Source organism: Marmota marmota, unplaced genomic scaffold (assembly GCF_001458135.2).
Source record: "Marmota marmota marmota unplaced genomic scaffold, marMar, whole genome shotgun sequence".
In the NCBI taxonomy this organism is placed as follows: Eukaryota; Metazoa; Chordata; class Mammalia; order Rodentia; family Sciuridae; genus Marmota; species Marmota marmota.
Window position 1 is genome coordinate 18,898,591 of NW_026000082.1, and position 26,640 is coordinate 18,925,230.

At 44.2% G+C, this 26,640-nt stretch overlaps 2 protein-coding genes across 3 annotated transcripts in view; one reads left to right on the top strand and one right to left on the bottom strand.

Annotated features, from left to right (window-relative positions):
• Nucleotides 1-2: 2 nt before the first annotated feature.
• Nucleotides 3-22,944, top strand: Lrrc41 (leucine rich repeat containing 41). 2 transcript variants are annotated; one of them, XM_015485044.2, is made up of 10 exons: nt 3-493; nt 4,528-4,614; nt 5,257-5,327; nt 15,527-16,664; nt 19,997-20,257; nt 20,806-20,970; nt 21,065-21,163; nt 21,727-21,849; nt 22,084-22,159; nt 22,253-22,944. In XM_015485044.2, exons 1-10 carry the CDS (start codon nt 295-297, stop codon nt 22,470-22,472), a joined length of 2,439 nt encoding a protein of 812 aa, XP_015340530.1. In that variant the 5' UTR covers nt 3-294; the 3' UTR covers nt 22,473-22,944. The 2 variants fall into 2 exon arrangements, with proteins under 2 accessions (XP_015340530.1, XP_048671404.1); XM_048815447.1 differs by lacking the exon at nt 3-493 and adding an exon at nt 589-866.
• The window catches only part of Rad54l (RAD54 like), a 34,077-nt gene continuing 30,303 nt past the window's right edge, over nt 22,867-26,640 (bottom strand). The window contains exons 17-18 of the mRNA XM_015485045.2: nt 23,364-23,527; nt 22,867-23,271 (exon numbers count right to left, since the gene is read on the bottom strand). Coding sequence (XP_015340531.1) covers nt 23,061-23,271; nt 23,364-23,527 — 375 coding nt within the window. The 3' untranslated portion in view covers nt 22,867-23,060. The remainder of the gene's footprint in view (nt 23,272-23,363; nt 23,528-26,640) is intronic.

The window sequence follows — 26,640 nt, forward strand, 5'->3', positions numbered from 1 at the left end:
CGAATTGGCTTGTACTACCCGTTAAAGGCAGGAGGTAGGGGGAACTAATATTTACACCTAAAGCGGCTTTGCTAAGAAACATCCCCTTAGTTACTCCAGATCCAAGTTTACTGATACAAGAGTTTATTTAAAAGATTAGCTTCTAAGAGACTTGGAAACTGTGCTAGTTTATTCGACATTCCTCTAGCGTATTTCCCTGTCTTACCCATATCGCTTGTGGAGCTGTCCTAACTGCTGACCTTTTCAAGATGGCGGCCCGAGGGTGCCACCCTCGGGCTCGCGCACCTCCCCAAGATGGCGGCGCCCGAGGCCTGGCGCGCCCGGAGTTGCTGGTTCTGTGAGGTAGCGGCGGCAACGACCATGGAGGCCACGTCCCGGGAGGCGGCGCCAGCGAAGAGCTCGGCCTCGGGCCCCAGCGCTCCCCCCGCCCTGTTCGAGCTGTGCGGGCGGGCGGTGAGCGCCCATATGGGGGTTCTGGAGAGCGGGGTGTGGGGTAAGTCGCGGGGTGAGGGGCTACCTCTGGCACCGAGCGGGGGCGGCCCAGCGGCCAGGGGGCGAAGGGGGCGAGGCCGGGAGGCCCCGGGCAAGGCCCAGCCCCGGGCACTAGAAGCTAGATTGTTGGGTCGGAACTTGAATTCTGTGACTGACAGGGTTGGACAGAGTAAAGACCGAGACCAAATGAGCAAGTGGACCCTCACGGTGGCCTGGCCGGGGGGCGCCGGGGGCAAGGCCAGGAGGCCCAGATTAGGGCAAAGCCGGCAGGACTTGGGCGACAGAGGCGGGAGTGACGGGCCAGAGCCGCAAGCACCGAACTGACACCCGGCTAGACTGCTGAAGAATCTCGGATGTCGAACCGACAGGCAGAGGTGTTTTGGCCGACCAGGGCAGGGGAAGGGGACCGAGGATGGCAGGCCTGGCCCGAGGCAAGAAGGCCAGGCCCCGGGCCACCTGAACTGATTCACTGCCTGTGGCCTCTGGTGTCTGCTGGGCACATCACGGGTGCCGGGTGCCGAGACTTGGAGGCTAAGCCGATGGGAGTGGGTGGAACAGCGGGTTGAAGAGCAAGGGTTAGGGGCTGGGGAGAGGCCGAAAGGCTCTGCGCCCGCGGCCTGTCTGGCCGCCCAGGGCTGACCGGAGCGCACCGACGACCGGGGCCTCTGCTAAACTGACCGAGCGATCGAGTGACCCGCAGAACTGAGAGCACCGGAGGCCACAGGGATGGGCCTCAGCGGCTAGGTAGGGTGGAGAGCGGGTGGAGGGGGCCCAGAGCGGTTCAGCCAGCGAGGAAGGCTCGCGGGTTTGCCGGCGGAAGGGCCGAGGAGGCCCCAGGCAGGGCGATGGCCTGGGGAGCCCCGACTGATGGGCTGGAATAGGAGGGGGCGCGTCGCGGCTAAGAGGCCTTGGTCCGAACGCGAGTGAACAGAGGCTCCAGGTCTGAGGTGGTGCAGGGCCGAGCCTCGGAGGAGGGTGGGCCGGCGGCCTGGGGCACCAGGGTGAGCGTCTGGGAAGGAAGAACCGACTAGTTGGGCTGGTGGGCCTGGTAGGGGCGGAGAGGAGGCATGCTACCAGATGGGCACGCAGAGACCGTGCTGTGGGATGGGTACCGCTAGCTGCTGCTTGGCCTCTGAGGAGGGAAGCAGTGAGGACTGGTAGTAGAGAGTGAGAGGGGAAAGTGAGGGCCTTGCGAAGCAGGCCTGGCTGCACCCGGACAGAGGCCTTGGGCCTGACAGACTGGTGGTGTGAGGGGGTGGGGTTCAGAGGCAGGCTGAAGTCGATGAGGAGGTCTCAGGCCAGGACAGGGAGCCCGGACAGGGCAGGGGTCAAGGGGGGGTGCTGAGAAGAAGAGGCCCTGGGCCTTGGAGCGTGTGGGGGAGGGGTTTACCAGGAGGCCTCTGGGGTGGTGGCAGCATCTTTGCCAGGAGAAAGACGCTGGTCAGGTCAGGTGTGGAGGCTTGGGGCCCCAGGGTAGGGGTTTGGGTTACACCATGAAGAGGTGGCCTCTGGAAAAGGCCCTGGAATTTGGAGAGTGGCCAGGGAGGCGCTTGGTGGTGGGAGTGGGCCACCAATACTAAAGAGACCCAAGTTCCCTCCTGTAAAGGAGTCCTCAGGTCCCTTGTGGGGAGGGGATTGTGGAGGCCCTGTGCCAGCAGCTGAGAAAGGTCAGGCTGACCCAAGGGAATGGAAGAAAAGCATCAGTGGAGCTGAGCAAGAACTCAAAAAAGTCCTGGGAATGTGAAAGATCTATCTGCATCAGCCCAGAACTTCTGGGATGCTAATTCTGGCTAGAAGGCAAGAAGACTGAGTATGAAGGCTCTAAGTTGGGAGGAGGAAGCATTAAAGAAAGGTATAGCCTGGAAGGAAGCAAGGAAGAACCTAGCTTAAGAAGAATGGGGAAGGGAGGAGCAGAGTTTATGGGTAATAAGAGAATGAACATTTCTGTGGCTTTGAGAAGGAGTGGGTAGACAGAGGGGAGCAGATTTGAGGAAAAAGGTATAAGGCTCTGGAGGAACTTCTATGTTGCTTTTTTCTCCCCAAACAGATGACAGTTTCCTGAATCTCCTTTTTCCTCTTTTTCCTTCTCCCATTTCTGCTGTTCATGCCTTCACCATTATTACTGATTGAGTCCCCAGTGTGAGCTAAGATACAGCCAGAAAAGCCTTCCTGGAGGTAGCAGACTTAACACTGATTTGTGAAAGGAGGCATGAGTAGAGGCAATGGGGAAAAGGTAGTATGAAGAAACTTAAGTACAGTAAGGCATATACCTTGAATGTCAGTATACGAAATTTAAACTTTGAATCTTGAGTGCATTAGAGAGCCTTTGAGGGTTTTGAAGAGGGGAATGTCACCACCAAGATTAGGATGCAGAGAGACATGAGAGAGACTGAAGTCAAGGGCAGTTAATCCAGATGATAGTTGATATGGCCTCTATTAGTGCAATAATATAGGGAATTAATACTTTCAGACTCTTGAATTTCAAGATTCAGTTATTCACAAGTAAAATTAAAAGTGGATCATGGGCCAGGCAGGGTGGTGCACATCTGTAATCTCAGCAGCTAGGAAGGCTGACAGGAGGATTTCAAGTTCAAAGCCAGCCTCACCAACAACAAGGTGCTAAGCAATTCAGTGAGACCCTGTCTCTAAATAAAATACAAAATAGGGCTGGGGATGTGACTCAGTGGTTGAGTGCCCCTGACTTCAACTCTCGGTACCAAAAAAAAAAAAAAAAAAAGTAGATCATGGAATGGCGAGCCATTATACTCCAAGATTTTAGACTCATTCTTGCTAGTACAGAGATGATATTGACATATTAATAGCCAGTATTTAGTGAGTTTATTATGGCTAGGCATTTAATCTTATAATATCATGAAGTAGTCATTATGATCTTCATTTTAAAATTGAGGAAGCTGGGTGGGTATGTGGCTCAGTAGTAGAGCATTTGCCTATCAAGTATGAGGCCCTGGGTTTGATTCCCAGAACCACAGAGAATAAGTAAAATAAAATTGCAGAAGCTGATGCTTAAACAGGTTACATAGTCTAAGAATTCACAGTTAACTAAGTAATCAGTCAGGATTTCACCCAGATTTCCAAGTCTAGAGACTAAAGTCTTTAGGCACTATACTACAATCCCTCCCAGAAAGAGAGAGCTGACAAGGCCAGTTTGGTTGTTTTGTTGTTGTTCTATGCTGCTCTACCACAGAGTTACATCCCCAGCCCTTATTGAGACAGGGTCTCACTAAGCTGCCCAGGTTAGCCTTGAACTTGCAGTCTCCTGCCTCAGCCTTGTGAGTTATTGAGATTCCTGGCATGCACCACCAGACCCGGCGCAGTAAATTTAGAGTAAAGAGATTGTCTTTATTCTTCATAGAAAAGTACTAGTTCAGGTTATAGCAGTGACCCAAAGGATGGAAGTGGTCAGTCTGTAAGGGAATTGTGGTCCATGGGAAGGGAATTCAGAAAAGTTAATAAAGGACTTGTGACAGTGGAAAGATGATTGGTTGATTCCCTGAAAGTGGCAAGGACATTCCTGTTGGGGAGAACAGTGTGACAAAGGCACAGAGGCAGAAAGCAGCAAAATATGCATAGGTAAAAAAGTAATTTAATGTGACTGAAATATAGGTGGCAAAGCAGGGAGCTCAAGTTAGTAGGGAAGATTGTGAAGAAGCTTTTATCACACATATTCAGTAGGATATTTTTTGTGAAGTGGAAATGAACCCAGGACTTCATGCATGCTAGCCTCAATAGGATCTTTTGAATGCAGAATGTTTTTGTTATGCTTGTGTACAAGTGAACTGACCAGCTCCAGCTTGTTTTGTGAGATTATCGCACTCTTACCCCTGAAATTCCAGCTGTCAACTGAGTGACTGAAGACACGTGGACCAGAGTTTAGACGAGACTTAAGTTAGCTTTTCCAGGTTCCATGTATCATATGAGAAATCTACTCTTCTGTTTTCCTTTCCAATAGAATATATAATTCTTGGAACCCTGGGGGGAGGGAAAAGTAAACTTTCTGTGTTTTGGTTTTTGTAGCCCTCCCAGGCCCAATACTTCAAAGCATCTTACCTCTGCTCAATATATATTACTTGGAGAGGATTGAGGAAACTGCCCTTAAGAAAGGTGAGTATCTTTCTGTCTCTTTCTCAGTAAGTGATTGTGAACATGGTACCCTGATGTTCTTCAGGTAAATATTATACATTGATGGCTGCATAGAACTTTATGCTTTTCAAAAAGTTCCCTCATTCTTACTTTCTTATGATTCCCTGCAGTGTCCTGTGAAACATAGAACAAGTATATGATCTCTGTTATTCTGATAAAAATGAAATACAGGCACACCATAATTAATACCAAAGCTAGGACTATACCCTAGATCTTCTGAATCTTTTATGGTCTGTTTTACCAAGCTGCCTCTCCTCATTGAGACACATCTGTTAACGGATTAATATTTATCTAACTCTGATGTGCCAAGTATTATTCTAGAGAAATTCATTAATTAATTTACTCCTTTCAACAATGCTGTGAAATTACTAATTACATTTTACAGATGAGGAAACTGAGGTATAGAGAAATCAACTTGCCCAACATCATACAGCTACAGTATAGTTTGCTGATATTTAAACCTTGGCAGCCTGTCTTTAGGGCCAGTGCTCTTAACCACTCTGTCATGTTACTTGTGAAGCCGGAGGACAACATGAAAGGCTGATGTACTTCACTTATGGTGGCCAGCAAGCAGCCAAGTAAGTGTGCTATTTCTGTCTACAGGTCTCTCCACTCAGGCTATCTGGCGTCGTCTGTGGGATGAGCTGATGAAGACAAGGCCTTCCAGTTTGGAAGTAAGTTAAGGTACCAGGTAGAACTCTAGCCTAATCTTCCACAGGAAGAATAAGCAAATTACAGAGCGTGTAAACAAGCATGTAAACAGGAACAGCATGTAAACACAAGTCGGGAACTGGTAGAGTTCAGGAAAAGGGATGAAATGGATTTGGGATGAGGGCTCAGATGGTTTGTCACAAGTTTTGGCTCATTTGGCATTTGCCACTAAATTGTTTGCCCACCATGTTACCAAAGGACACAAAACTGGGAAGGATATGACCACAACAGACAACGGAGCCAGAATTCCTAGAGTTCTGGACAGAGTTGGTATAGTGGTCAAATAATTAAATGTAATTAACAAAACAAACCAATTCTTGAATGAATCAAAAAATTTCTAATTGTGTGGCCTCAAGGGTAGAGGATAAAATAGTCTGGGCTAGAAGCAGTTTATATAAAAAATATTGCTGGGTGCAGTGGCACACGCCTGTGATCCCAGCAGCTCAGGAGTCCGAGACAGGAGGATTTCAAGTTCAAAGCCAGTCTCAGTAAAAGCAATGTGCTAAGCAATTCAGTGAGACCCTGTCTCTAAATAAAATACAAAACAGGGCTGGGGATGTGACTGAGTGGTTGAGTGCCCCCAAGTTCAATCCTCAGTACCAAAAAAAAAAAAATATATATATATATATATATATATATATATATAAACTGTAGTTATTTGTTNTATATATATATATATATATATATAAAGGGGCTTTAGCCAGCAGTGTGCTGAAGCCATTCATAATGACTATACCCTGAGCTGTGTGAACTAATGTAAATATAATGTAGGCTGAAACACAAGGGGGACTATAGTCCTGCCTGGCTCTGTAATGGTCAGGGTATCTATTCCTGGAGTATAAAGAAATCAAGCACTTTGTGTGAGGCACATTTGGAAGATGTTATTCCTGAAAAAGAGACAACTTGGGAAACATGCACCATCTTGAAATACATGAATGCTATCACCTGAAAGGGGTTAATAGACTGGTTCTGGATGAATGCTAGAGAACAACACACTTTTACCAAATTAAAGGTAAAATTGGTGATGAAACAAGCAAATTACAGAGATAATAAGCTTCCCATCACTAAGTATTTAAAGAGTATGTGGATAACTACTAGATAAGGGTGTTTTATAGGGAATTCAGCATTATAAAAGGGGTTGGACAGGATGAATTTTAGCACTCCTTTTAACATTGAGATTCTGTTATTTGCTGATTCAGATATAAATCATTGGAGTTTTTATTTAAGCAGACTATCTTTTGCTGCTCCATGATTAAGTGACAGAAATGATCTAGCTTAAATGAATATTTATTAAAACTTAACCACATATCAGATGTTTTCTTTTTTTTTTTAAGAATTTAACCTTTATTTATTTGTTGTTTATTTGTTTTTATGTGGTGCTGAGGATCAAATCCAGGACCTCACCTGTCCTAGTCAAGCACTCTACCACTGAGCCACAACCCCAGCCCCCACACATACCAGATCTTACCTAGCTGTCATAAGTGCAGACATAGTTCCTCATCTTGAACTGTGGGGAAATCTACAAATAGATCACGGATGATAGGATACTGCTATGAAACAAGGAAGCAGGAAGAAGAAGGTAAAGGAAAAAAGTCTTTCTTAGAAAATAGTATTGCAGCTGAAATTTATTTGATTAATGAGGCCAAATGACAAAGAGATTTAAATTGGAAATTTAATTTTAAATTTCTGGTGCTGCACTGGATTCAGTAACATTCAGTCCTATATCCTTCAGTTTTTTCACTTCCAGATCTGGACTGAAACCATTGGTATTCAGCGTAATGACAGTGAGGCCCATCAAAATCCTCAGATACTAGGCCTTATGAAGAAAAGAAGTGTATGTAAGAATAGTAGAAAACAGTAATGGCTTTCTGCCATCTTTCAGTAACATCAGATTCCCTTTGTCCCTGTATTTCACAAGTAGTATGGTTAACCAGCAGGTGATGAATATTGTAATATCTTTCTCTTAGAGAAGGCTTTTTAAAAAAATTTTTACTTAAACATGAGAGTAGAATGTATTTTGACATATTATACATACATGGAGTATAACTTCCTATTCTTGTGGTTATACATAATGTGGAGTTATCAGTGGCCATGTATTCATATGAACATAGGAAAGCTGTATCCAATTCATTCTACTGTCTTTCCCATTCTCCCTTGTCCAATCCAGTGGAACTCCCCCACACACAGACATTGTGAGTCAGCATCCACATATCAGAATATTAGGCCTTAGATTTTTTTAACATTGGCTTATTTTACTTAGCACTACTTAGCACAAGAGTCTCCAGTTCTATCCATTTATCAGCAGATGCCATACTTTTATTCTTTACAGCTGAGTAATGTTCCATTGGGTATATGTACCACATTTTCTTTATCCATTCATCAACTGAGGGACACCTAGGTTAGTTCCATAGCTTAGCTGTTGTGAATACAGCTGCTGTGAACATTCATGTGGCTGGGTCACTATAGTATACTGATTTTAAGTCCTTTGGGTATATGCTGAGGAGTAGGATAACTGGGTGAAGGCTTTCTTTATTCAACATTATCTCAAGATGCCTGAAAAATTTTTTGTTATCCTGTTTTCTTGGCTCAAAGCATTTCAGAACATTTAGGGTGCCCGAGCTTAGTGACATAAAAGTTACTTAGGCAGAGGTCCTGGCTTGGAGCAGATCTATTCCAGATGTCTTCTGCTTCCCACTTCTGCATGACAGAAACTTTCATCTTACTTATTCATGACTCAGAAACACTTATCAAGGACTGGGGGTGTGGCTCAGTGGTAGAGTGTTTGCCTAGTGTGTGCAACATCCTAAGTTTGATCCCCAGAACCACACACAAAAATCACCACTTATTGAGAACCTATGCTAGGTCCAATATATCATTTAAAAGCAAGACTATTTCAAACTATGGGGCTGAGATTGTGGCTCAGTGGTAGGGCACTTGCCTAGCACGTGTGAGGTCCTGGGTTTGATCCTCAGCACCACATAAAAATAAAGGTATGGGGCTGGGGATGTGGCTCAAGCCGTAGCACGCTCACCTGACATGCGCAGGGCGCTGGGTTCGATCCTCAGCACCACATAAAAATAAAATAAAGATGTTGTGTCCACCAAAAACTGAAAAATAAATATTTTAAAAAAAATAAAAATAAATAAAGGTATTATGTTTATCTACAACTAAAAAAATTTATTTTAAAAAAAGGAATATTTCAAACTATGGGGCTGGGATTGTGACTCAGTGGTAGAGCACTTGCCTAGCACGTGTGAGGTACTGGGTTTGATCCTCAGTACCACATAAAAATGAATGAATAAAAAAAGGTATTGTGTCCATCTGCAACTAAAAAACTTTTTTAAAAAGTAGTATTTCAAACTATGGAGTACTAGTGTGCATAGAGAGATCTATATGATACAGTAGATACACTGGTAATAAAGCAGTGGGGAAATGAAGGGTGATTCAATAAATGGTTCTTTAGCAATTGGTTAACCATTCAGAAAAAATTTAGTGCCTCATTTTCAACGTGCTCAAATAATTTCTATTTGATTAAAGATTAAATTGTAATAAGTAAAAGCACAAAACAACTAAAAAATAATAAAGGTGACTCAGTTTCTAATCTCAAAATGCAGAGTGCTAATTATTAAATGGGCAAAAGAAAAATAATATGGGGCTGGAGGAGTAGCTCAGGTGATAAAGCGTTTGTCTAACATGTTTGAAGCCCCAGGAAAGAATATATGGACTAATTTAACCACATAAAAGGCCAACACCATAAACAAAATTTAAAAAGCAAATAAACAATATTGTCAAGACAAAAGGATGCAGAGAAAAAGAAAACATTTAAAAAGTAAAGTTTTAGAAGCTGGACATGGTGGTGCACACCTGGGATGTTACTTGGGATGTTAAAGCAGGAGAATCACAAGTTTGAGGACAACTAGAGCAATTTAGTAAAATCTTAACTAAAAAAAGCAGCCGGGCACAATGGCGCACACTTGTAAACTCTCCCACACTTGGGAGGCTGAAGCAGGAGGATCACAAGTTCAAAGCCAGCCTCAGCATCTTAGGCACTAAGAGATTCAGGGAGACCCTGTCTCTAAATATTTTAAAAAAGGGGCTGGGGGCCAGGGTTGTGGCTCAGTGGTAGAGTGCTTACCTAGCATGCATGAGGTACTGGGTTCAATCCCTAGCACCACATGAAAAAATAAACACAATAAAGGTATTGTGTCCATCTATAACTAAAAAAATATTTTTAAAGGAGGGGGGCTGGGGATGTGGCTCAGTGATTAAGTGCCGCTGGGTTCAACCCTGGTACCACAAAAAGAAAAATGGATATAGCTCATGGTAGAATGCTTGTCTAGCATGTGCAAGTCCTTGACTTCAATCCCCAGTACAGCAAAAATAAATTTAAAAATTGCCAGGCACATGGCACATGCCTATAATCCCAGCAACTCAATAGGTTGAGGCAGGAGGATCGTGAGTTCAAAGCAAGCCTCAGCAATGGTGAGGCACTAAGCAACTTAGTAAGACCCTGTCTCTAAAAAATATAAAACAGGGCTGGATATGTGGCTCAGTGATTGAGTGTCCCTGAGTTCAATCTCCAATACCCCAAAAAATAAACAAATAAATAGAAAAGATCTGGACAAATCATAAAATACACAAAAATCTCCAATAAAGTGAACATTTAGTCCCATTGATGTTTAAAAAAACAAAAAAGGAAAGTAAAACAGGGTGTGGTAGTGCATGTCTATAATCACAGAGACTCAGGAGGCTGCGGCAGGAGGATTGCAAGTTCAAACATGGACATGATAGTGCACACCTGGAGTCCTAGCTACTTGGGATGTTAAAGCAGGAGAATCATGTTCAGTGGTAAAGTGTCCCTGGGGTTCAATCCCCAGTATAGTTAAAAACAATATTAGGTGAATTATTAATAAGGTACATCTATATTTTCAAATTAAAATCACATTCTAAAAATGTTTAACTGGGCATGGTGGCACACACCTGTTGTCCCAGCTACTTGGAAGGCTGAAGCAGAATGTGAGCCCAAAAATTTGAGACCAGCCTGAGCACATAGTTTCCAAAGAGACCCAGTTTCCAAGGGAAAATAATAATAATAATAATAATTTTAAAAATATTTAAATACTGGGGTGGGGTTATTGCTCAGTGGTAGAGCACTTGCCTCGCATGAGTGAGGTACTGGGTTCAATCCTCAGCACCACATAAAAATAAATAAAGATACTGTGTCCTATCTACAAAAATAAATAAATAAATAAATATTTAAATACATGGTGGTATAGCTGGGCACTGTGATACATGCCTGTAATCTCCATCAACTCAGGAGGCTGAGGGCCTGTCTCAAAATGAAAAATAAAAAGGGCTGAGAATGTGGCTCAGTGGTTAAGTGCCCCTGAGTTCAATACCTAGTACCCCCCCCCAAAAAAAATTAATAAAAAATAAAAAGGCTGGGGGTATAGCTCAGGGGTAGAGTACCTGTGGGTTAAACCCCAGTACCTCACGTATATACATATGTATATGGTGGTGTAGTGGTCAAAAAAAATCCAGCATTTGAAACTTCAAAATTGTCTCAATGTTGTAAAAAAAAAAATGTAACTATTCACATGTACATATATACTCTAGAGTTGGTTTACACATGACTTTTTGGTCTGCTTCTTTATCTTTCCAAAAACAAAACTTGTCTTTACAAGCTTATGAACATTTGGTGGCTCTAAAAATTTAGCAGAAGAAAATATTTAATGCAGTGATTTATGCCTTTAACCCCAGCAACTCAGGAGGATAAGCAGGAAGATGTCAAGACCAGCCTCTGCAACCTAATAAGGACTGGGGATATAGCTCAATGGTAAATGGCCCCCTGAGTTCAATCCCCAGTACCAACACCCCCTCACACACACAAAAAAATCCATTTAAAAAAACTATGTAGCTGGGTGAAGTGGCGCACACCTATAAATAATCCCAGCTACTTGGGAGGCTGAAGCAGAATTGTGAGTCCATGTGTTTAAGACCAGCCAGAGCAACATAGTGAGACCTTGTCTTTAAAAAAAAAAAAAAAAAAAAGTCAGCTACAGTGGCACATGCCTATAATCCCAGTGGCTCAGGAGACTGAGGCAGGAGGATCATGAATTCAAAGCCAGCCTCAGCAAAAGCAAGGCACTAAACAACTCAGTGAGACTCTGTCTCTAAATAAATACAAAATAGGGCTGGGGATGTGGCTCAGTGGTTAAGTGCCCATGGGTTCAATCCCTGGTACCAAAAAACAGAAAAATTAGCCCTCCCTAGTTTGTACACATGCTACCTCCTTCCCCACCAGTGCCTGAGCTGCCAGCCCATTGAGAATTGACCATTATTGTGTTGGTGAGCAGGTGTCACTTCTCATTTCTCATTGGCAGTGCCTCATTTCCCTTACCCTCCCACAAAACAAAGTGTTTAAGTCACTTTGCATTATCTGAGCTATAGTTCACAAAATGAATAACTTGGTCTAAGTCATGTATTTTTCAGCTTTGACATTTTAACATAGATTCTTCCAAAAAGTGGTGGTGGAGGGGCTGGAATTGTAGATCAGCACGTGCGAGGCCCTGGATTCCATCCTCAGCACCACATAAAAATTAAATAAAGGTATTGTGTCCAACTACAACTAAAATAAAATATTTAAAAAATGGTGGTGGAATAAAATGCCATGAACTGTTCTTTGCTTGTGGATTCATTCATGACAAAGAAGCCACTGAGATAGCTAACTTTACATATTTAACCCTCACAACAGCCCTATGACATTGTTATATTTATCTCCTTCACTTTACAGATAACAAAGGTAAAAAGACCTCAGTGAAATAGCTTACTACTTGGGCATATAAGAATATGTGACAATGAATCCTACCATTATGTATACCTATAATGCCTGAAGTGAATGGCAGACCCAGAAATCAAGTTGAAGGACTCTGGCTCTAGAGAGCACGTTCCCTATCACTGTCATGCTTCTCACTGCAGTTATGTTTGAGGCATTCCAGTTGCAAGTATTTTAATTTTTTTAATGTAGTGTTGAAGATCAAAGCCAGTGCCTCATGTGCTAGGCAAGTGCTCTACCACTGAGCTACAGCCCCAGCCTGCAAATATTCTTTACCATTGTCTTCATTAGTCATTAACATGTCAGTAAATATTTAGTAGTTACCTAACCTACATTTCCCCATGCACTTTATGCAGAAACCACCATAGTATCTTGTAAAGGTCCAGATTTTATATCTATCTCATGTGAAGTTGAAGCCTTGATAGTTACCTGCCACTGTCTTTCAAGACTGTGCATGTGGACCAGCAAATCTGTGGGAAAGATAGGACCTGAAAAACTTAGGAATACTCTTATACCTCGACTCAAAACCGAGCAGGTGGGCTAGAGATGTATCCCAGTGGTGGAGCACTTGACTGGCATACAATAAGGCCCCAGTACCATCAAAAGACGAAAAGATGCTGAGCAGAGATCTGGTTTCCAGCTATATTTTCCTGCTCCTAATACCATGCTGCTGGTGAACAAGGACCTTCTCTGTTACTGCCACAGGTACCTCAAGCATGAGGAAGTTATTCCTAATTAGTATCACAACAGGCAGAGGCAAGGGCAAAAGTAATGACACTTGCCAGAGGAGAGTAGAGGCCTACATCCTGCTGAAAACCTCATTAATTGGGCGGTTACTCTGATATGGAGGAGTATATAGATGTAGAGTAAGAACCAAATAGAAGTGTTTTGACTTTTGGTCTTGGGAACCTTTGGCCCTTACTGCCTTTGCTTTGGGCTGAATAAGGACCCTGCTGTTAAGCAAGTCCATCTGGGCAATTAGCTGCTTTAGCTACAGCAGCAGTAACATTTACTTTGTATTTTACAGTTTTTATGAAGTAGGTGACGGTATCCACATCAAACAGATGGAAAGGGGTCAACACTATAGTCACAGCTGGGATCCATGTTGAATTTGGCAGGCTTCCCCCTGCATTAAGATTGGATGAGAACTTAGTGATGGTCTTTAGTTAGAAATTCTGGGGATAGGTATCCATCTTTGTCTCAGAGTGCCCTTTTGAATTAGGCAGAAGTCCTTCCTAATCTCTGACACACTTCAATCATCTGGGGCAAGTTTTTTTTTTAAAGATGCCTGAACCTTACCTCAGATATTCCATATAGAATCACCAAGTTTGGATACCTGACATATGAATTTTGAGTTTGGGGGGGGGCGGGTTAAAAAAAAAAAAGTTCTGTAGGAAATTCTTATATATGCCAAAGGTTGAAAATCCCATATCAGAATAGAATGATGGGGGCTAGGGTTGTGGCTCAATGGTAGAACGCTCACCTAGCACGTGCAAGGCCCTGGGTTCAATCCTCAGCACCACATAAAAATAAAGGTATTGTGTCCAATTACAACTAAAAAAATATTTTTTTAAAAAAAGAATAGAATGATGAAGTTCCATGTCCATCAAAGTAAATAACTTGTCTTGGAGAAAACAAATCTAAGATTTGATTCTTTTCACCAGGAATTTCTCGTCTAGTTAAGACATCTACAAGGCTAAGAAATCAAACACCATGGAATAGTGTACAACAGTTTAAACTTAAGTAGAGAAATCCCAAAACTAAACAGCCTTATAGAAGCTTAAAGTTCAAAGCACCTTTGTGAGACCCTGTCTCAAAAAATAAAAAAGGGTAGGGATGTGGCTTAGTGACTAAGCACCTCTGGGACCAAAAAAAAAAAAAGAATGACATGTTAACTCCAGCATGGTTGTGCACATCTGTAATCTAAGCAACTCTGGAGGCTGAGGCTCGCAAGTTCAAAGCCAGCTTCGGCTTAGGCCATAAGCAATTTTAGATTGTAAGGAACTACTGGGATTTTAAAGCAGAATAATACATTTGAAGTAGTATTTCATGAAGAGGACTTCAGTGGGCTCATGCAAAATAGTTTGGGAAGGGATTAAGGGAACAAAGAGTAATCAGGAAGCTAATAAAGTGATCAAGTGTATAATCATAAGGAGCTAACCAAAACTAGTGGTGATAAGATCGGAAAGATGCAGTCAGGTTCTAGATACAATTAGGAGTGAGTTGTGAGACAATACAGCAAAAAAAAAAAAAATGGTGTCTGGTTAGGAGTGGTGGCATACCCCTGTTAGCCCAGCTACTCATGAGCTGAGGCAGGAGGATCACAAATTTGAAGCCAGCCTCAGCAACTTAGACCCTGTCTTAAAAAAAAAAAAGAAAGAAAGAAAGAATGGTCTCTGAAATCAGATTTCCTGGGCTCAAATTTTTGTGTATATAGTCCTAAGGATTTAATCCAGGGGAATTCTACTACTGAGCTACACCCTCAGCCCTTTTTTACTTTGCGACAGGGTCGTGCCAAGTTGCCCAGGCTGCCCTTGAACTTGCAAGACTCTCCTGCCTCAGCCTCCAAAGTTGCTGAGATTACAGGCATGTGTCACCATCCCCAGCTAGGGCTCAGATCTTGATTTCTACTTACCAGTGATAATCCCTTTGTGCCTGGTGCCCCCCCCCCCAGTTTAGATTTTTAGTTCAATTGATGAAAAGAAAATGACTCTAGGCTGGGGATATAGTTCAGTGGTAGAGCACTTGCCTAGCATGTCTGAGGCCCATAGTTCAGTCCCCAGCACACATACACGCATTCCTGCATCAAAAGTTTTAGGAAACCATCAAAAATAGTTTCAACTTGATTTGCCTACAGTAAAATAAAATTATTCTGTTCCTCGGGCAAGCACAACATACTTTATTCTACAGGAAAGCTAATTCCCACCCCCACCCCCCCCATACAGGGAATAGAACCCAGGTGCACTCTACCACTCAGCTACATCCTCAGCCCCTTTTGAGACAGGGTGTTAAGTTACACGGGCTGGCCCCAAGCTCCTGATCCTCCTGCCTCAGTCTCCTGAGTAGCTGAGATTACAGGTGTACACCACTGTGCCTGACTAAAGTGCTCCTTTCATTTATTTTGTAATGTCTTGGTTTTCTTATCTATAAAATGAGGTTAATAGTAATACTACACACTTCGAAGATGTGATTTAATTAATTTGTATCATGTAGAACATTGCCTGGCTCAGTAAGTGCTCAGTAGTTTGCTATTGGAAGGAAATTAGGATAAATTTCATGGATTGCACTCTTAGTATCATGGCTGTCTGGCATGTTTTCTGTTTTCAGAGTGTTACCTGTTGGCGAGCCAAGTTTATGGAGGCCTTTTTTTCCCATGTTCTACGTGGAACCATTGATGTGTCTTCTGATAGGCGTCTTTGTGACCAACGCTTCTCACCTCTTCTGCACAGCTCCCGCCACGTCCGACAGCTCACCATCTGTAACATGCTGCAGGGTGCAACTGAGCTAGTGGCTGAGCCCAACCGCAGGGTTCTAGAGACCCTGGCCAGTTCCCTGCACACACTCAAGTTCCGCCACCTGCTCTTCTCTGATGTGGCTGCTCAGCAGTCACTTCGGCAGCTGTTACATCAGCTTATTCACCATGGGGCTGTCAGCCAAGTGTCGCTGTACTCCTGGCCTGTGCCTGAGTCGGCCCTTTTCATCCTTATCCTCACCATGAGTGCTGGTTTCTGGCAGCCAGGCCCTGGTGGCCCACCCTGCCGCCTCTGTGGAGAGGCCTCCCGAGGCAGGGCCCCATCCCGCGATGAAGGGTCCCTATTGCTTGGTTCACGCAGGCCTCGCCGGGATGCTGCTGAGCGATGTGCTGCAGCCCTCATGGCCACCCGGCGTAAGAGTGAAGCCAAGCAGATGCCTAGAGCTGCAGCTGCCACTCGGGTAACACGCAGGAGCACACAGGAGAGCCTCACAGCAGGTGGGACAGACCCTAAGAGGGAGCTGCACCCTCCAGCCACCTCCCATGAGGCCCCTGGTACCAAGCGGCCACCCTCTGCTCCAGCTACCACCTCCTCTGCCACCTCTTCCACATCCTCATCCAAACGGGGTCCAGCTAGTTCAGCCCCACAACCTAAGCCCTTAAAGCGTTTCAAGAGAGCTGCAGGAAAGAAGGGTGCTCGCACCCGTCAGGGGTCTGGTGCAGAGTCTGAAGACCTGTATGACTTTGTTTTTATTGTGGCTGGTGAGAAAGAGGATGGTGAAGAAATGGAGATTGGGGAAGTAGCTTGTGGAGCTTTGGATGGATCAGATCCCAGCTGCATAGGGCTTCCAGCACTGGAGGCCTCCCAACGATTCCGCAGCATCTCCACCTTGGAGTTATTCACAGTTCCTCTCTCCACGGAGGCAGCTCTGACACTATGCCACCTGCTGAGTTCCTGGGTGTCTCTGGAGAGCCTCACACTCTCCTACAATGGTGAGCACTCTGGAGGGGCAGGTTTGGGCTAGGATCTCCCAGCAGCACTAGCTGTGTGCCTAATCCTTAGGGGGAAACTGGGAATATGATCAGGAAGCTGGAAATGTAGTTCAGTATGCTTCACAGAGGGCAAAAGGCAAACGCAAAAACAGTAGCAAGCTGGGCATGTTGACACATACCTGTAATTCCAGCAACTTGGAAGGCTGAGGCAGAGGATTCCAAGTTTAAGGCCTTGTCTCAAAACTTTATAAAGGAGCAGGGGGTGCTGGGGATATAGTAGTAGAATGTGTCTGGGTTTAACCCCCAATAAAAACAAAACGGTAGCAGATTGTCATTGTTAAGAGAGGAACATGAGGTCTGTAGGCTTGATTCATTGTTGAAAGCAGGGATTCTGAGGAATGTGAGACAAGTCAGTTAGATCCGGAAGCATTCCAAAGGCAAGTGGGAAAATAAAATGTATGCAGAACCAGCCAGGGTTTGGATCCCACTAGTCACACTGAAGCATCTGTCTAGACGTGGTGTGGGACACTTTTTTTTTTTTTTAAATAAGACCAGCAAATTGCAAGGCAGTCCTCAGTCCTTTCCCTCCTGCTGTGCTCAGCTAGTAAAACTCCAACTTTGGCTAAAAAAAGCAGTCAGCCTATGCTGCTACCCACTGCTGGAGAATAGTCACACACCTGTGCACATGGTGCCTACATTCATGGGCATTACCTTCTTAAGAACCCAGTTAGTAATAGCAGCTCCCATTCCTACTCTGCCATTTCCAAGCCCTTCCTCTTTTCCCTCCTACTTCACAAAAAGAAAATAGATGCCATCACACCTGAACTCCTTCAGCTTAGTTTTAACCAGTCCATAAACTCTCATCCTTTTCTCCTTCACCATAAGGGAAGAGGTGAAGAACACTAAGAATAATTCTTCCATTAGCGCTCTGGACCCATTTCTCCCAACTTCTTAGAGAAACTTGCTTCTAAATGCCTTAGTAATAACCTTTGTATACTATTTAGTATATGTTTGACATATTTCAAGTATCCTCAATATAACAATTTAATCCTAATAACCATCCTATGGGTAAGATGGGTGTGGTGGCGCATGCCTGTAATCCCAGCAGCTCAAGAGCCTAAGGCAGAAGGATCATTATAAACAGGGTTGGGGATGTGGCTCAGGGGTTGAGTACCCCTGGGTTTAATCCCCAGTACACTCCCCAAAAAATCCTATGCTTTTAACCATTCTATGCTGCCTCCCTTCTTTTCACTGTCTCCCCACCAAAAACTACCACTGTATCTCTCTTCATCTATATCCTCTTAACTACCCCCTATTCTCTCCTGCTCAACACAAATTTAGTCACTTTGTACTATCTCCACGTATATTGTAAAGGACCTGGATCACCAAGTTCCTTGTTACTAGATGCAATGTATACTTTTCAATCTCCATCTTACATGTATCTTGGCAGCAATTGCTATTAATAATCTTCTTTGTGAAGTATTTCCACTACCTCAGCAATCCAAATGTTTTCCCTCTCCAAATGCTACTAATGTTCTGAGTTCCTCACAGTTCTCCCACTTTACACACCCTTCCAGGACAATTTCATCCATTCCTGTGGCTTCAGTGGCCAATTATCAATGATTCCTCATTCTATGAATTAACCCAGATCTTCCTCCTCAGCTTCTAGACCCATGTATCAAACTGACAACACCTTATTCATGTCTAACCTTGGATGTACCTTCTATATATTAATCTTATGTTCTCAGTGATATCAGAGTTGGCTTAATTGTACAATGAAACCAGAATTCTGCCTCCACTACATATATATTTGGTCATCAGGTCCCATTTTTCTCTCAAATCCATTTATTTCTCTACCCCTACATCCTTCATTCAGGCTACCATTATTCCTTACTTTGGTTTCATTTCAACAGTTCTCCTCTCTATAGTCCCTTGTGCACAGCAGCACAAGGATTCTTCTAAACTTGCAGATTTGAATGACTTGTCAGTTATCTAAAAACCTTTCCATGGAACATCCCCATACTTTACTTCAAGAGTCATTCATGTCTTCGCTCCTGCTTACCTCTATAGTTGTATCTTGAATGCTTCCCTTATATTTTACATACCCAGCTATAAAAATATTTTTAAATTTTTTTATATTGATGGGTATTTTGCTCATTTATTTATTTGCAGTGCTGAGAATCAAACCCAGTGCCTCACACGTGCTAGGCAAGTACTCTACCACTGAGCCACAACCCTAGCTCTGTGACAAGTATTTTTTAGTTCTTAGAACCTGTTACTCCTTAACCTTCTGTATGTCCTTTCTGTGCCACAACCACTCTTCTCTCTTTTCTTAACCTGTCTCCTTTATTCTTTAGGACTCAACTAGAAAGCCCTTACTGATAATAAGGCAGACTAGGTGTTAGGTATCCAAACCTTTGTACTTTCATCATACTCTACTTTCCCAGTTCCATCACATGTGCTGCTTACTAGTGTCTAACACCCCATCCCCCGCAAAAAACAACAAAAAAAAACACCTCATTGCATACTTAGTTACTGGATAAAACTTAGATAAATAAACAAATCAACAGTAATCAGCACAGTCCGGAAGGGAACAGATTCCAAGGATCCTTCTGGTCCTATTTACTCTGTGGAACATGGATTTCATTTTAGTTTCTTCCTGTGCTAAGGATAGAATCCAGAGCTTTGAACCTGCTAGACAAGAACTCTACCACTGAGCTACATTCCAACGTAGATGTGATTATCTTTCTCCACCCCAATCACACTCAATGAGTCTCTAATGTATTCTCTATTGGGTCACCGTTACTCTGCTATTCAGTTTATACCTGTTCCCAATGGCCTATAGGAGAGCAAACCACCTCTTCAGCCTAGCTTTCAGGACTTCTCACATGGACTCTACTCTCCCACCCTTTAGATCTCAGTTTCTTGAGCCCCCATCTAGCCAGAGAAGCCTTCAAAGTCATTCCTTGCCTTCTAGCTGTAACCCTTGGCTATACCTTCTTTGTCTAAAATTTTATCCAAGGCTAGGCTTCTTCAGAAAACTACTTGGAACCCAGAAATCTGAAAACCTTTACTGCTCTCTGAACCTGACATTCTGCTGCTAGTACATGCCACCTGCCATATTTTTTTCTTCCGTTTTGTGACTTGCCCTGATATTTGAGGGCATAGCCCAGAAGGCATCAGTTTGCTGGTTCCCTGAGGAAAAAGGCAAGACAGATAAATAATTGAGAGACAAGTTGTTTTTTAAATTGGATTTGGTAGTAATGGAAATATTTAAATGTCTCTAAATGTTAACTTTATTGACACTCCCCCATGACTTTTTCCTGTTGTAGGCTTGGGTTCTAACATCTTCCGCCTGCTGGACAGCCTGCGGGCCCTGTCAGGCCAGGCTGGATGTCGCCTCCGTGCCCTGCATCTCAGTGACCTGTTCTCACCACTGCCCATCCTGGAGCTGACACGTGCCATTGTGCGAGCCCTACCCTTGCTGCGGGTCCTCTCTATTCGTGTTGATCACCCAAGCCAACGGGACAACCCTGCAGTGCCAGGGAATGCAGGGCCCCCTAACCACATAGTTGGAGATGAGGAGATACCAGGTGAAGTACTGCATGTGTATGCACACACATATCTCCACAAATATGCATGTGCATTTGTGTGGGGAGGAGAGGAGGACCTCCACTCCAGATCAGCTTCCACTCACTCCTGGCTGAGCTGTAATCTGTTTCCTCTTTGGAGGCTACAGTTCTGTAAGATAACCTTGGGCTAGACAGAGCCCAGACCACCATAAATCCAGAAGAGTGACCTTGGCCATAGTTGAGCCAAGAACCAAACTGACCTTCAGGTCAGTTTAGGTCCCCCTGCTACACATTCCCGTAGTTCTACGACTTTTATCCCCCAACAGTACATACCCTATTATATCTGCATGTGTCCGAGTGGTTTAGTCTACCTAGACTAAAAGCTCTATGAGGGCAAGGGCCAAATCTCCTATTGAGTGCTTTATTCCCAAAACCTAGCAGAGTTTCTGAAACTCAAGGCCAAGTAGATAAATGATTTTCTTAGTGAATATTTTAAAGATGGAATGGGCCCTGCTACGGGAGAAATGTAGACATGACCAGTAAGAATCTTCTCTCCCTATCACATCTAGAAAACTGTCTGGAGCAGCTGGAGATGGGATTTCCACGAGGCGCCCAGCCAGCTCCACTGCTTTGCTCTGTTCTGAAGGCCTCAGGTTCTCTGCAGCAGCTGTCCCTGGATAGTGCCACCTTTGCCTCTCCCCAGGATTTTGGGCTTGTGTTGCAGACACTCAAAGGTAGGATCCAGCCAGTGGAAGAGGTATAGGCAGGAATCTTGCATTGCTTTCTGGAAACATTAAGGTTGGCCCATGGTCTTTGTCTCCTATCCAGAGTACAACCTAGCCCTGAAGAGGCTGAGCTTCCATGACATGAATCTGGCTGACTGTCAGAGCGAGGTGCTCTTTTTGCTACAGAATCTGACTCTTCAAGGTGAGTTCCTATTCCAGAACCTAGACATCTTTGTTCTTATTGTGGTTCTGCTACTGTCTCACTAAGTGAGCAAACCAGTGTTCTTTTCTTCACCTTGTATCCTCAACTATAAAGAACATAGAACCTGTATGAACCTCCTTCTGAAAGTCCCAAACTCAACTCCTCTGCAAACACTGAGAAATTACTCTTTTAGAGTATCTCACCCAAAAGTATTTCTTACTTTTCAGAGCTTGGCAGAAATAGTGGTGGTGGGGATAAATAAAGGTGCTATGCCAGTCTCTCATAACCTTGTCTCTAATTTTCACACCTGCAAAGAGGGTGGTCAGTGGATACAGAAGGAAAGAAGGAAGTGAATGGGGAAGTGTACATGCAGTAACATTTAGGCTTACTCTCTCATTTAAATCCTTATGTAGTTTCAGCCTTGCTTGCAGATTTGGACAATTCCTTCCCCTTTCTGGGTTTCCTATAAAATGTTTGCATACTTTGCTAGGGCCACCTGGGGCAGGAGGGGCAACACCAGTCCTAATATAACCATTAGAATTTACTCTAATTTCTCTTGACAGAAATTACCTTCTCCTTCTGCCGTCTGTTTGAGAAGCGCCCAGCCCAATTTCTGCCTGAGATGGTGACTGCTATGAAGGGCAACTCGACACTGAAGGGTCTTCGGCTGCCAGGGAACCGCCTGGGTGGGGACCAGACCCTAGGGAGGGAGAGGGGAAAGGAGCCAGGCCTTTGACCTAGAAACTCACTAGGTATAGACACAAACCTCTTCACTGGGAATAGGAAGGTTGGAGTATAAACATTTATGTGCTGGGGCTTTAGGAACTGGTAGGCTAGGCTTCTCCCGGTCAGAGTCAGGTTGGAATACCCACATTCCTGTTCTTGGTAGAGGTAATGGGCACTTCTCCCCTTTTATCTAGGGAATGCTGGCCTGCTGGCCCTGGCAGATGTTTTCTCAGAGGATTCTTCCTCTTCTCTCTGTCAGCTGGACATCAGGTACATGGTAGTGGGCAGGGAGGGATGGGACCACAGGATATCTAACAGGGATGAATTGCTTCCTGGATATCTAATCTATCTTATCCCTACCAGTTCCAACTGCATCAAGCCAGATGGGCTTCTGGAGTTTGCCAAGCGGCTGGAGCGCTGGGGCCGTGGAGCCTTTGGTCACCTGCGTCTCTTCCAGAACTGGCTGGACCAGGATGCAGTCACAGCCAGGGAAGCTATTCGGCGGCTCCGGGCCACCTGCCACGTGGTCAGCGACTCGTGGGACTCATCCCAGGCTTTCGCGGATTATGTCAGCACCATGTGATGGGGCCCATACCTCACAGATCCATGCCCAGTACCATCAGCTTGCAGGGGCTGAGGCATGGGCTGCCCAGAATCCCCAATCACTAGTTCTGTCTTTCTCTTTCTGCCACCCTTTCCCTCTCTTTTCCATCTTCCCTGGCACTGAGGTTCTGGAGGCCTTGACAGGGCCCAGCAAAGGCATTCTCACAGCTGGGTTTAGAGCCTTTGGGGCCCTTACTCAAAACCAGAGAACCCTGGCCGAGAGGTTATAGTGGTCATCACTATCTCTGAGGATGGCCCCCTCCTGGGGTCCTGCCTTCCCACCTCAAGCAAGTACCCAGGCTTTAGAAAAGTATAGGAATGCCTACTACCAGGCCTTTTCCCTATTGGCTTACCACACTGTTCCCAGGCCTCAGTCCCTTTCATACCTTTATTCCTTTCTTTTTTTTAACCAGAAAAGTTTTTCTTATAAAATAAATTTTGGGCAAACATCATGCAGCCCTTCTTGATGATTTTCTCCCAGAGAACAAAATTTAGCAGGACCCTTGGGCCAGGTAGCCCCTTTTCCTTGTACCCTTCTGCTAACAGCTACACTCAGACCAGCTGGTTATCAGCAGAGCCCCCGCTGCTCCTCATGGGAACGCTGGTGGAAGACGAAGGTGATGGCAGTGGAGGCAGCATCCCAGGCAGCCTGGAGTACCTCATCCTGGAGCCCCCGCTTATCAGTGCTATGGTTCCACTGGGCCAGGTCTGAAGTGCAGTCAGAACCATCAGGGGGTGGCCAGACCTGGCGTCTGTTGACACAACGGCGGCAGTGCAGCCTAGGGTCAGAGGACAGAGCTGTGGTCACTACAGACCCCATTTCTATGCTGAGCAGGTAGCTGAGAGATAATAGTGAGGGCAGTCAACCCACCTGTCATGTGTATCACTGAGGCTAGCCTCATCCAGGGTAAAGAGCTCCTTCAACTCGCCCAGAGAGAAGTGCCGCTCTACATCCTGTTCTTCATCCACTACACAGCTGCTCAGTGCCTTCTTGTGGCTCTGCCGCTGGAAGATCTTCTCCTCAATGGTTCCTGCCTGGGAGAATAGAGTGCAAGGGATATAGGGCTCAGTCATCGCCATACAGAGGGAGCAGGGAAACTCAAAAGAGTTGAAACTAAGGCCACTCAAAAGAAGAAGAGGGGAATGAAAAGTACAAATCCTGGAGTAGCCTCTTTGCTTAGCTGGGTCCCACTTTCCCAGTGTTACGCTTTTTTTTTTTTTTTTTTTTTTTGGTGGTACTCGGAATTGAACCCAGGGGCACTCTACCACTGAGCTACATCCCTAGCTCTATTACTTGTTATTTTAACAGAGGCTCTCACTAAGCAGCCCAAGCTTCCTGCCCCCAGACTCTCAGGTCACTGGGGTTATAGGTGTGCACCATGCACCCAGCTCTAGGCTGTCTCCTAGAAACCTGACTTGTGTACATTTATTCACCTAGGTTACTTTCTCTACCAGTACAGGATCTCAGGGCCTGGCTAAATCCCTTTAGGTTGACAGCAGCTTTAGATCTTTACACCAAGCCAGACTCATTTATTCAATAATTATGGTTTGAGTATCTATTTCATGTCAGGCTTTGCATTAACAAGACACAAAGAATCAAATATGATCCCTATCCTTGAATTAGGACTAGTGGAAAAGAGAGACATATGAGCTAAATCTTGAAAATGAATAGACAGTTTGCAAGTGTAGAGAGAAGCAAAAGCATTTATTTGTACCATAGGAACAAAGGCATAAACCAGGCCTAGTGGAAGATTATGAAGGGTTCAGTTACTTAAGAGACTGAGGTGGGAAGATCATTTGGGCCAAGGAGTTTGAGGACAGCTTTGACAACATAGTGAGGTCCTGTCTCAAAACAAAAATTTAATTTGGGCTGACTAGAAGATTGTGAAGAGTAATAATAACGGGCTGGGAAATTCAGCAGAAGCCATATTAGAAAACCTTGGATACTAAAATGAAGGAATTGGCTTTTTTTTTTTTTTTTGATTGAACCCAGAGGTGCTTTACCACTAAGCCACATCCCCAGTACTTTTTGAGACAGGGTCTTACTAAGTTGCTGAGGCTGGGCTCAAATTTGCAATCCTCTTGCTTTAGCTTCCCAAGTTGCTAGCATGCACCACCGCAACAACCTTGGCATTGTCTTAAATGAAAAACAAATTTATAATTTTTAAAAAATTTATTCTAGAAGCAGTATGTGAAGAATGGGTCAGGATGGGACAAAAGGTGACTATGACCTTAGCAGAAGACAAAGAGGAAATTGAGAAGTCAATAACTGGTAGGAGCCCAGCTGTCTTTAAGACAGAAAAATAGTTCCATAAGATGATTTCCAGGCTTGAATAATGAGAATATTAAATGATAAAATTCAGAAAAGTAGGACTGGGGTTGTGGAGCACTTGCCTTGCACGTGTGAGGCACTGGGTTCGATCCTCAGCACCACATAAAAACAAAACAAAATAAAGGTATTGTATCCATCTACAACTAAAAAAACAATTTTTTAAATTCAGAAGAGTAATGAGTTTAGTCATAAAGTACTCATAAGTGGACAGTTGTGGGGTGTAGCTCAATGGTACAGCACTTGCCTAGTATACAGAAGGCCTGGATTCAATTCCCAGCACTACCAAAAAAAAAGTGGGGGGGGGATTCAAGTGGAAATGTAGATTTAATAATAGAAATATGGGTCTGAAGCTCAGGTAAGAGATCTGGGTTAAGGTTTACCAATCTAATGAGTATATAACTGGAGAGGATAAGAGAATCAGAGTGGAGTTTCCAAGACAAGAAAAGAAAATGGGGTGAGGTAGAACCCAGGACATTCCATGTGCTAGGCAAGTGATCAACTGAGCTACCTCTCGAGGGTCTTACTGAGCACCTCTCGAGGGAATTTTAGAAAGGCTTAGTGACAAGAATCACAAGGAAAAAAACTCAAAAGAGTGCCTTACGTAGGGCTGGGGATGTGGCTTGGTGCTTACCTTGCATGTGCAATCTCTGGGTTCAATCCCTACCACCAGGGAAAAAAAATAAAGAGTCCCCTATTTTGGCAATTAGGAAGCTTGTAGTACATTTGAAGGCAGGTATAAGAAGTCTGATGACCAAGATGATGAGAGGTGAAGAAGTTCATTTAATGCTTTGGAAATGTTTGAAGTAAACAAATGGAAAGCACTCCAGAATTGTGGTTAAAATAAGACAGAGGGAGCCAGGCACGGTGACACATGCACACCTGTAATCCCAATGGTTTGGGAGGCTGAGTCAGGAGGATCACAAGTTTAAGGCCAGACTTAGCAACTTCGTGAGGCCGTAAGCAATGTAGCAAGATAAGATACTATCTCAAAAAGGGGCTGAGGATAGTGGGGATATGATTCAGTGGTTATGCGTCCAGGTATTCAATTCCCAGTATCAAAAAAAAAAAAAAAAATTGAAAATTTGTTTTTAAAAAAGGTAGGAGCTGGGCTGGGGTTGTAGCTCAGCAGTAGAGCGCTTGCCTAGCATGTATATGCGAGGCCCTGGGTTGGGTCCTCAGTACTACATAAAAATAAATAAATAAAAAAGATATTATGTCCAACTACAACTAAAAAAAATATTAAAAATAAACCATTTAAAAAAAAGTGGGAGCTTTCTGGAGAGAGCCTGCCTGTAATCCTAGTGGTGGTGCTTGCCTATAATCCCAGTGGCTAGGGAGGCTGAGGCAGGAAGATAATAATGAGTTCAAAGCCAGCCTCAGCAATGGTGAGGTGCCAAGCAACTCAGTGAGACCTGTCTCTAAATAAAATACAAAACAGGGCTGGGGATGTGGCTCAGTGGCCAAGTGCCCCTGAGCTCAATCCCCAGTACCAAAAGGGTGAAAAAAAAAAAAAAAAAAAAATGAGGGAGCTAGCTGGACTCAGTGGCACATACCTGTAAGAGGCAGGAGGTTCCAAGTTTGAGGTCAGCCCCAGCAACTTAACAAGGCCCAAAGCAACTTAGTGAAACCCTGTGTCAAGGGGCTGAGGCTGTGGCTCAGTGGCAGAGCACTTGTATAAGGCACTGGGTTCAATCCTTAGCACCACATACAAAAATAAAGGCATGCTGCCCATCTACAACTACAAAAAAATTTTTTAAAAATAAAAAAAAAAAAGAAACCCTGTGTCAAAATAAAAATTAAAAAGGACGGGGTGTAG

Coding starts and splice junctions, on each gene's coding strand:
- Lrrc41 (XM_015485044.2), top strand. CDS start 295: ATGGCGGCGCCCGAGGCCTGGCGCGCCCGGAGTTGCTGGTTCTGTGAG. Junction 20,258..20,805: donor TGGAGATGAGGAGATACCAG/GTGAAGTACTGC, acceptor TATCACATCTAG/AAAACTGTCTGGAGCAGCTG. Junction 22,160..22,252: donor CTCTGTCAGCTGGACATCAG/GTACATGGTAGT, acceptor TATCCCTACCAG/TTCCAACTGCATCAAGCCAG.